This window comes from Anoplophora glabripennis, unplaced genomic scaffold (assembly GCF_000390285.2).
Source record: "Anoplophora glabripennis isolate ALB-LARVAE unplaced genomic scaffold, Agla_2.0 scaffold188, whole genome shotgun sequence".
Lineage (NCBI taxonomy): Eukaryota > Metazoa > Arthropoda > Insecta > Coleoptera > Cerambycidae > Anoplophora > Anoplophora glabripennis.
In genome coordinates, this window is record NW_019416300.1 from 245689 (window position 1) to 257131 (window position 11443).

At 35.0% G+C, this 11443-nt stretch overlaps 2 protein-coding genes across 2 annotated transcripts; one reads left to right on the top strand and one right to left on the bottom strand.

Annotated features, from left to right (window-relative positions):
- Window positions 1–4328: 4328 nt before the first annotated feature.
- LOC108906024 lies at window positions 4329–6086 on the bottom strand. The gene is made up of 2 exons (XM_018709157.1): window positions 5913–6086; window positions 4329–5852 (listed from the first exon to the last, which is right to left on the bottom strand). The coding sequence occupies exons 1-2, from the start codon at window positions 6033–6035 to the stop codon at window positions 4761–4763; spliced, it is 1215 nt and encodes a 404-aa protein (XP_018564673.1). The 5' UTR covers window positions 6036–6086; the 3' UTR covers window positions 4329–4760.
- Window positions 6087–6210: 124 nt separating this feature from the next.
- On the top strand, window positions 6211–7264 carry LOC108906025 (protein transport protein Sec61 subunit beta). Its single transcript, XM_018709158.1, has 3 exons — window positions 6211–6348; window positions 6419–6615; window positions 7058–7264. Exons 1-3 carry the CDS (start codon window positions 6346–6348, stop codon window positions 7143–7145), a joined length of 288 nt encoding a protein of 95 aa, XP_018564674.1. The 5' UTR covers window positions 6211–6345; the 3' UTR covers window positions 7146–7264.
- Window positions 7265–11443: the final 4179 nt, after the last annotated feature.

The following is an 11443-nucleotide window of genomic DNA, read 5'->3' on the forward strand; positions in this document are numbered from 1 at the left end:
CTCGTCTTTCCGAGTACTGTCAATATTTTAAAATACAAACAAATTTGAAAAAACATTAAATTATTGCAATTGTTTATAAGTGTGAAAATTGCGAAAATGTTTAAACAATCACCACGGCTCACCTAATCGTCCGATTTGAATTTTTCAAAAAGTATTTTAAAGCTTGACAGCTCTTCTTTTTGTGGTGAAATTTTCAAGTATTCAAAGGCTTTAGATTTTTAGAAATATGATTTTAAAAAAAAATTTTAATTAAAAAAAAATTAAACAATTATTATGTAAAAACTATCGAACCGAATTGGATGAAATTTGATATGATGATTTTATACACTAAGAAGTTTAATTGGGAACAGTATGAAGATCCTAGGTATTATTCAAGTGTCTGAAAAAAATTGACAAATAAACTAGCATTTCTTGCAATTTTTTAAACGATTTTTCCGATTCTTGCAACAACAATAATTATTTTTTCAAATTGCAACTAACTCTATCTTGTTCAAAATTTAATTACAAAACTTTTTTTCTCTTCCATTTTTGTCTAAAACGAATAGTTGCTAAGTTGTCGACGAGAAATCAAGAAAAAAATGAATTTTTTGCTATTTTTTTGCAATAACAGTTAAGCCCACGTTTTTTTTATTTGCATAGAAAAATTATCATTTCTGATGTTATTTAGAAGACGTTAAAGCAAAAATCTCCGATCATATGCGTTTTACCCAACCCGAAACAGATACCGCCTGGACTATTAAGGTATCTTGGGTATTACGCACATGATAGTAATAAGCCGAGGTCAATAGTGTACTTCCCGAGGCTCTCCGGACCAAGAAATCTTCGTCAACCAAGGACATTATTATCCTATAGCACCCGTGATACCTCCAACATTTTATTCTTATTTTTTTTACATATAACAGGTAGAACATTTCGTTCACATTTAATCTGTATTGTCATTAATAAATGTTACTAATAATTCCAATTGGTGTACTGATTTCCATTGTAATACTTTTTAAATTTGTCCCAGAGCATCGTAGATATTTATGTGTTAGGACGTTATTCCTCATTTAATGTGTCTCTAAATAGGATGAATATTGCAAAATTACAGAGTAGTAAGACATTAATCTAAATAACGTTTGATTTTAATTCATTTTGTTATTGCAAAACTGACGATAAGAGTTTTACCAATCAATAACTAAGACTAATAACAAATGAATGCACTCACCTGTAAACTAGGATGACACTGCAGGTCCAGCAACATCTTCACCACCCCGATGTGCCCCTTGTTCACCCCGATGTGCAGAGCGGTTTGCCTCCTCTTGTTCCTCGCGTTCAGATCCGCGCCCGCGTGAGCCAGAAGTTGCACGACGGCCGGTTCGTCGCCGAACGCAGCGTGGTGTACCGCCCGATCACCATCTTTGTCCTCGATCTCGACGTCGGCATGAAAACGCAGGAGGACCGTTATAACTTCCAAATGACCATTTTGACTGGCGGCTTGCAGAGCGGTATGCCCAGCGAATACCCCGTTCACGTCGGGGCCTATGCCTGCGCCAGCGGTGTTGCTCTGTTTCAAGACTTCCTCACATTTCTGAGCGTCACCGTTGGCCGCTGATTTCACCAGCTCTTCGTTTACATCGCCGGAAACGTGGGTTTCGAACAGCTTCTTAAGCAGGGCGCTTAGGCGTTCGCCGGAGGTCGTGCCGTGCATCGTGCCGTCTTTACTGGCTAGCTTGGTGACGGCCAAGGGGTTGTAGGTCCATGTCGTGTTGCACACTTCGACTTTCAGGTCGTTGTCGTTGTAGATTTGCTGGACGTGACCAACTTTTCCAAGTGTCTGCAATGAAAAAACAATTTCATTTGCAAGCGTCGTTTAGTAGCGATTTTTCAGTTGTCGGTTTAATGTTCAAACAATAACCTTTTAAGCACTCATGTCTAAAAGTGACAGGTACGCGAGAGCGCAAATGGCTCCCGTGTACAATGTATTTCCTTGTCGTGAAGATACAACGCAAAACAGCTGGTTCGTTCGTCGGTTGTCTCGCCTATGACACACTAATGAGAACTAATAAGTCCGAAACTGGTCTGTGTCTGGTGAGTTAAACTGACGAACGACCCTTGCTGTTGCACTAGGTGTTGTGAGTATATTTCAATGCCGGTAGGGGCATATAGCTCTTGGAGTAGTTGTTTCTCGCAACACTGACAATTAAAACAAAAGTGACAGGGTTGTAGAACTTGATGACAAGGTACAAGACGTTGTGTTTGAAACTTCCCAAACCGATATCTCGAAAACTAAAGATAGGTTTCTAAAATTTCTAAAAAGTGTTGTCTAATTTTTGTAGTTTATATAAATAAATCCAAGAGTAGATACAAACGAAATTTCTATAGTGAAATGTGTTAATTTTTTTTTGTAGACCGACTATTAAAAGATATTTTTTTAAAATCTTTTACATGTTTCAAAATAAGTTTTTAATTAAGAATTAAACTATTAAAATTTATGTTACTTACCGCTGCCATCCCATCGGCCCAATCGCCATGTCCCCTTTGCAACATTTTAACCCTTTCCATGTCTGCACAGATCTGTACAACGTCCCCAACTGCGAACTGTTGTTGAGGAGTTTCATTAAACCCAGCGGAATTTGTGGGTGTAGCGACCTTAGTCAAAACAGCAGGATTGAAGGTCCACTTGTTCCCGCTGCTGTATGCCACCACGATGTCATGATCTTCATCTATTCCTACAACGGTTCCAATGCTGTTCAAACACTCAAACATCCCATCAGTCCACCCTCCATGACCATGTTGCAAGGACTGCACGATCTCCAGCTCCAAATCAACGTTTACTTGGTCTCCAATCTTTAACCCTGGCGGAGCTGATCTTCCGGGACCTTGCTCGCCCAGGCACGGTAAATGGTCACGATACACATTCTGACCCTTCGCATCGTTCACAACTTTTAAATCGGCCATACCCTCGAATCCAACACGGTACAAGTTTTTGGATCCGTTATCCCACACGATATAAGCGGCGGATCTGGGACTTGCTGCAGACCAATCCTGAATTTCTTGTACCTTACCGCGGCGACCGTTACCCCCGTCTTGGTCCTCCCACTGCCAGTCAACACCACGCACAACACGAGCTCCCGGAAAGATGCCACGGATGGCGATCTTCTTGGTTTTTCTACGAGTTTCGAGGTAAACGCGTTCACTGCCTGGTGTAGTGATACGATAAAAACGGTGGCGCAGCTGGTGCTTATCCCCGTGATAACAGACTGAGCACAGATCATAATTTCCACATTCAGCGCATTTCCAGCGAATGCCAAAAATTGGTTGCTGCCTGCAAGTATCACACATGGTTCCTTCATGCTTAACGCCTGTGGGGGCACTATCCAGTATTCTCAAATCATACTGGCCTGAACAGCGGTAGTTAGCAGCTGTACCGTTGTCCCAAACAACAACTACTTCATCGGGGGACTCAAAATTTCTAACGGTGCCAACATGACCTTCTCCACCATCCTAAAACATGAAACAAACGTTATACAAACGTTTACAAGTAATATTAAGGTACTGATTTAGTTTATTAATTAGATAGGTCAGTTTGTATAAACCTAACCTGTTTTCCCCATTTCCAATCAGGTCCTCTAATTACTCTTGCCCCTACGCCTTCCATCATTCTGGGGTTGCGAGGGACCCCCGGTGCTGTCCCCACAGCGTTAGCAATTTCCATCTTTTGGAAATATTTATTTATTCCTTGAAATGTTCAACAAAACCACCCTTTCACTACACCACTGTACGTATTTATTTTGCTTTTTGACTTGATGCTTTCTGTAGCACTGAACAGGACAAATACGGTCAATAAACGTTGTGCTGTGACAAGATCAACAAGCTAATGAAAGAGGCAGAGGAAGAGCGCTGTCTTACTTCTTTGTAGATACGTGATTGGTGTAGCCAACCACAACTTCTCGTTAATCCAATGAATTGTTGAAACTGTCAAGTAATTAGTTCTTAAACTTGGCGCTAGTGTAGACTGAATTCACGTGTAGAGGGCTCTCCAGAACATGTTTCGAGCTCACTGGACTTAGAATCGGCAGTTTACGGTTTGGTTTGTGACAGCCGATCTTGCCCGATTTTGAAATTGGCGGTAAAATTAGACTTCAAAATATTTATTGTGTGGAACAATGATTTTTTCTAAATTAACTTTAAATACGTTACTTTTTATCCGTCGTATAAAATGTTATTGTTTTTCGAGAAGCTGAAAGAGAAATAGTAATAAAAAATATTTGAGACTTTAAATATTCATTTTATTATAAATAGACAGTTGCATAACAATAAAATAATTAAAAATAACTACGTATATGAAAATATTTTACTTATATAGTCACAATAGAACATTAAATTAAAGGCTATAGATAAAAATAAATTCAGTAATATCAAAAATATCACGAAAATAGAAAACAAGTACGATTTTTTCACTCTAACTTATAGAGTTACATTTTCCAACAACAATATATTTGGAATAATTTCATGATATAACATTTTCATATTCAACTACATACATTTATAAATTCGGTTTAAAATAATGCTGGGTTAAAGCCTTTATCAAACAATCATAAATATAAACAATCACAGATCAGAAAGCTAAGTTTTGTCATGTTCAAAATACATGCTGAGATATTTTAAAACTTTAATACATCAACCATCTAAAGAGATAATGGTATTGTTAACTTCAATCCAGCATCCGACTGACGACTACATACAAAGATGAAACAGCAAAGTTCAATTTGCTAACACTAATGTACTTTTGAATAATGCGCCTTCAGATAGCCGGGACTTTTAAAATACCTATTGCATTTTTCGCACTTGAAACTCCTATACAAAAATTGGTTTTTTAACGCGGGGTTAATATAGGGGTTGTCACGCGTTCTGCATCGAAAGTTACTCTGAGAAAACGTCCTTCGCGGGTTCTGATGATAACCGCCCACCAAATTATCTAGTAATTGTATAGAAGAATTACTTGGACAACTTCTTGTAAAACCACTAAAACTGCCCGACAACGAACGAGATATGGTCGGATAATAATGATTTATGGAGTTCTGCTCTTCCTCTTTCTTACATTCAACTTCAACGTATGGGTCGTACAGATATTCCCCATCCTCCTCAAAATCCATCTCGGTTTTTATTTTAATATCTGGCTCCACGATCACCTCCTCAAACTTAACTAGGTTTTCTTTCGTGTCCTCTTCCTCTAGGGGAGGATTAAAGAAATCGTCCTCATCACTATCACAACTTTCATATAAATTATCTTTATTCTCAATTATGTATAAAATTGTATTCTTAAATTCTGAGAAATCTTTTCTAAAGAATTCATTCGAAAACACTTTTAATTTGTCTAACGGAGTGGGTTCGTAATTCGAGTTTTTATCTACTTTTATACCAAATTCATAATTCTTTGTAAAATGAATTATATTTTTCAATCCTCCCTTGTAATTGCTGCAGACTAAAGAAGGGTCATACACATACTTGTCTCTTTCTTTCTTGAACTTTTCTGTAGGTGTAAGAAGACGCTTTAGAAGCGAACAACGTTGCTCTTTGGTAATCCTTTTCCTTTTCTCTCGATGTGTCTGCATATGATTATTATCGAAGCTGTTGCAGTTATGAGCATCATTGACAAATCCGGAGAGTGGTGTAACGACAACATTTAATTCTGTTTTAACAAAATTTTTTGGAGTTATATTTTCATCAGTCGCACAAAGCAGGGCTTCTAAATATCCCTGAAGTGTTTTTGTAGACTTTTTACACATATCATGGAACTGGTAGGATATCCTTAGCTTGGTTATGCAGTGCACACAGATCTCCCTTGACAGACTTTCTCTATTGACAACCTGAGACAAAAAATCAATAGGTCAAATAATATAAAATTACAAAATATACAAAATATTTACCATTCTAGTGCAAACTTCGAGTTTTTCACTTAACTTGACCTCGTCGAAATCTAAAGTGTCGAGATCTAATAATTTTACACCTGTCTGAATGCATATTCGACAGAATTTTGAAATATAGTACATTATTTTTTATAAAAATATTGATGTCAATCATCCGTTGTGTCAAAACGTCACCTGTCAGTCTCGTCACCTCGGTAAACAAAACAAGTGACATTTCCGCTGCCAACTGATGAAAAATTAAGTTGTTCGAAAAATGTACGGGGAGGTTGGTGGACTTGCTTGTCAGTGCGTTTGTTGGTCGGCTCGTGAAATTTGTGGTGACGTTGTTCGACGTGTCAGCTTAAATAACTGTTCCAGTTGAATCTGAGATATCACTTTTCACTTTGCATTAATAAGAAGAAGTGTATTACTTTGTTGACAATCATCTAACAAAATGGTAAGTACTGCATGTTAAATGTTATAAAATCGGTCATCTAATTCAAGAATTCGTACATTTGTTTTGTTAGCCTGCATCTCCAAGTGCTACAAATGTAGGAGCTGGTGGAAGGTCTCCGTCAAAAGCTGTAGCCCCTAGGTCTTCCGCAGGTGGAAGTACTGTTAGACAGAGGAAGACCACCACAACAACCACAGCAAGGCGAAATACAGGTGCAGGAACTGGGGGCATGTGGAGATTTTACACAGATGACTCCCCTGGAATTAAAGTGTAAGTATTTTTGCCATATTGTTTGCTTTCCATATACCTGAATAATTAAATCAGTATAAAGAACGCTTTCATTTAGAGTATGAGAAGAAATTTGACAAAATATTTTAACACAGGAAATATAAACTAAACATATTTTAAATCGGTGTACTTCACATTTCTCTTTTAACTGAATATGCCTATAGCATTAGTATATAAGTTGATGCTTAAATTTTCTGCCTACTTTTTTAGCAGATGTTTCGGAATTTAAATTTTTTGTATGTTTAAGTCGTATATTTTTTTTCGTAGATTTATATACTCATGTTTTTTTTTCTTTTGGCAGTAAAAACACGATATGAAAATCTATTAAATGGCAGTGTATTGTCGTCTTTAGGCTTAACTTTTGTTGTAATTCTCCCAATGTGAAGCAAATATCCGTAATTTTGTATATTTTGTTTATTTTCAGAGGTCCATTCCCAGTATTAGTAATGTCGTTGCTGTTCATTGCTTCCGTGTTCATGTTACACATATGGGGAAAATATACAAGGTCTTAAAATAATTTATTATCATTCCTACTTCAAAATAATTTAATGCATTTTCATTTATAAATATTTTATATTGTTAGATTGTTGTAATAACTGAACTGTGTATAATATACATTTTTCATATCTAACCTATAGTTTATTTATTTATATAGAACACAAATTTTTACGTAACCTATAATATTCTCATCACATTAAACTGTAGAAAAATGAACTTAATGTCATAAATACTACTACAGACAGTATCTTATCGAGGCACAAGAATAAAATGATATCACAGAATACAGGATAACTCAATTTCTGTGCATTTTATCTCTATTGAAGGTACGATGCCATGTTTTTGAAAATAAAACTTGACAGGCTGTTTTGCAAGATTGAGGTTATGTAATAATTTTTCCTGCCAACTTGATGTTAAAATTCTGATTATCTGATAGGCTGTGTTCTTTTGTTCATCATTTTGATTCTGTACAGCCATTCGATTCAGACACTAGGATTATTTAAACAGGCCAATAGTACATTGATGAAATGCATCACGCCAAAACCATTGCTTGTATGTACATATAACCTATAATAATTAAATAATGGGTATTAGTACTTGTGGATGATTAGTAGATGGCACAGTGGATGTGTAACTCCATAATTTCTCACTCACTTACGATATTTTACTACGTTTCAAAATTCAAGAGTTATTCCCTGGACTATTCTAAGCATATTTTGTCCTCCTCTTTCTTAATCTATAAGAACTTTTGAAAATGACTACTCCAGCTAGGATGCAAGACTCCAATCTTCTCCTTGACTGCCGAACTCTTTCAAAAACGCCAGGGTTGTTTCTTATTGCGTTACACCCAGAAATTATCTGATTTCTGGAGTAGTATAAACTAATGACTAGATGGCCCAATAGTAAATAATTCATTGGGTTTATGTACGCGGATTGAACAGGACATAAATGAGGTCCTACTCAACCAATCCAGTGAGTTAAAAACTCACGAGTAAATTCACTGGTGCACCATCATGAATAAACCACATTGCATTTCTTGTTGCCAATAGTACATCCTAAAGAAACTGAGGTAGCGTTTGTTCCAAAAAATTGCAATACACCTCACCGGTAAGTCTTCCTGGTAGAAATACCGATCGAATTAGCTAGTCATCCACAATTCCAACACAAACGTTTGATGAGAAATGATGTTGAAAATGATCTTAACACGTTGACTGCGAGATAATCTCAACGTACTTTGTCCGTGACTGCGATACATATCTTCAGGGATATGTAACAAAACTTCTTCTGTGTGCGGTACATATCACTGGGGATATGTAATGTTTTTTACATTTGACTATAAAATTAAAAATAACACAATTATTGCTATAAACTTGCATGTATCTGTAACTATCTATCCTAGGATACTAACGTTTTCATTCGCAAAGAGTTTTGAAAAGAAAAAAATAGAAAAATCATTATTTCTAAAAAGTAGACTCTGCAACTTCCACAAGATACAGTAAAAATATGATTATTGAGATTCGCATATTTTTTATAATGAGTACATACCCCCCGAGGTATGTACCGCAGTCAACGTGTTAAAGTACCTCATGGATTTTCGTCAGCCCACACATGGTTATTGTGAAAATTCCTTATCGCATTTCTTGAGAAATTCGCTTCATCGGTAAAAAGAATCAGCGTCAGTAGTTGAGGTAGCTGGAGGTAGTCATTTTCAACAGTTCTTGTATATTAAGAAGCTCTACATGTAATTTTCAGTAATAAATTGTTATTGTCGAAAATTTTTTTCGCCCTGTGTGTTTGGAACAGAGCGGCTTTTCAAAAATCATCAAAGGACAAAATATTCCTAGAATAGTCCAGGGAATAACGCCTTTAGTGCAGCGATTTGAAGAATCTTTGTCATTTTTTTTTTTTTTGGCGCAGAATCAGGTCAGACATGGTAGGTTTTATTAAACATGTGTTTGGGCATATGATATCATATTTTATGACATTTTTTCTTGGTTTGAACCTTTTTAATTAAGAAAAAATGAATAAATTGTATTTTAAATAAAATGTATATTTTTTTCGTTTCCACAGTCATATTTTTAAAACTAATAAAACTATTGAATTTTTTGTTTTAAATTAAAGGACACACAATAGTGCTTTTAACAGCACTAATGGATTTTATAACTCGCTTTTTCATTTCGCTAAAAATCAGGAAAACTTGAAATTTAAATTATGTGTAATCTTGAATTCTAGATCTTTGTACTACAGATTTGACATCATCTTGCACAGTTTTCTTACAAATAATGCACTCATTGTCTTAAAAACTTAATTATTCTGATGATTATTACACTGCTTATTAGGCACGTACCTACTCCAAATCCCGCAAGCCGTACACTACGTAGATTACACATTACGTTGGACGGCCCATGCATCATTTTAGCACGCTATGAAATAATCGCTTGTTGCCAAACTATAAGCCTTAGGAAAAAACTAATTATTTCAAAAATTTATGTAATGTTTGGGCTTCATTTTCTTCGTTGCATGCATTAAAAAAATCATAAATAAAAAAGTTTATCGATTGATGAAAATTGAATTACACAAAATTTAAATTTCAAATTTTCCCGATTTTTAGCGAAATAAAAAAGCGAGTTTTATAATATCCGTTAGTACTGTTAAAAGCGCTATTGTGTCTGCTTTAATTAAAAAAAAAGATTACTCTGATAGTACAATTATTTTTTGAGATACAACGGTGGAGAACTTAAAAAACATATTCTCGTAAAAATATTTTTTTTTAATTTTTTCGAAATTAAAAAGATCCTGACCATCAAAAAATGTGGTAAAAAGTTGTTTCGTGTACACGATCACCTAATTAAGAAATCACACCAAGTCCGATTTGGTACGCGTTTTTTTTTTTGAAAACTAGGCGACAGCATTGCAATTTTGCTCGTCTACTTGAATTTTTGCCTTATGTTTAATAAACACCTTGTATGTTTTGGCTTTACAACTTTTTTCAACAGACTAAAAAAAAGTATACATTTATGCATAAATTTTGATTGATATCTTTAGTTTGTTGTACTTGTTCTTTGAGCACATATGCAGTCATAAAATTCCAGTGCCTATGCAGATTTCCGTGGTTTATTAATCCAGTTGATAATGCAGATGGCATTGAGTGCAAAAAAGTCAAAGATGCTGTACGAGTCAACCAGCAGTTTAGCCAAAGCAGCTCCTTTTCTCGATTTTCCCATAAAATATTAATAAAATTCCCCTGTTAATATAACTTTGACAACTTCCACTAACATTTGCGCACAATTCCATTTTTAAAAACTCTTATTGGAATAATATCAATTTATTTTTCTCACTTGCACACATATGGCATGGATGCAAACGCCTAAGCTGAGAATTGACAAATCGAGGAGTCAAACTTGCAGAAATTAAGAAATTGTTCTTTCAGATTATTCAACTCTAGCAATTTTTAGAAGGACTATAAGTAATTGACTATAATATAACTTTGACAACTCTCACTAACACTTGCGCACAAATCCATTTTTAAAAATTGTTGGAGTAACTAAAATATAAATTTATTTTTCTCGCTTGCACGCATATGGCATGGAAGCAAACGCCTAAGCTGAGAACTAACAAATCGAGGAGTCAAACTTGCAGAAATTAAGAAATTGTTCTTTCAGATTATTCAACTCTATCCTTCTAGTCCTAGTCCTTCTTTTAGGACTATAATTGAACGTTACGTTAAAACTAGTAAAAAAATACCTTTCTAATTACTTTTAATAACATTTTTTTTAGAAATCTTAGCATGTTATCAAGTTTATTTCATTTGAGGTTCTATAGCAAATAGGCAACCAGTAATACATTTTTATAGATTTTTTTAGAAATCTTAGCATGTTATCAAGTTTATTTCATTTAAGGTTCTATAGCAAATAGGCAACCAGTAATACATTTTTATAGATTTTATTACAGTTTTTCTAAATATGAATTAATGCACAAATAACAGACTTTCCTCCATTTTAACGCAGATTTTCTATAAAATAGAGTTAGTTTCAAACTCAAATTATTATTTGATGTAAAGAAATTTGTAATTTACTATTCCAAAAGCGGCAAATTACAAATTGCTTTACAACAAAAAGTAATTTGAGTTTCAAACAAAGTCAATTTTATAGAAAATCTGTGTTAAAATGGAGAAAAGTCTGTTATTTGTGCATTCTCATATTTAGGCAAAACATGCAATAAAATCCGTAAAAATGTATTACTGGTTGCCTATTTGCTACAGAGCGCTCTCAAACGAAGGAAATCCCCCACCTCCCCAGAATAAAACACAAAA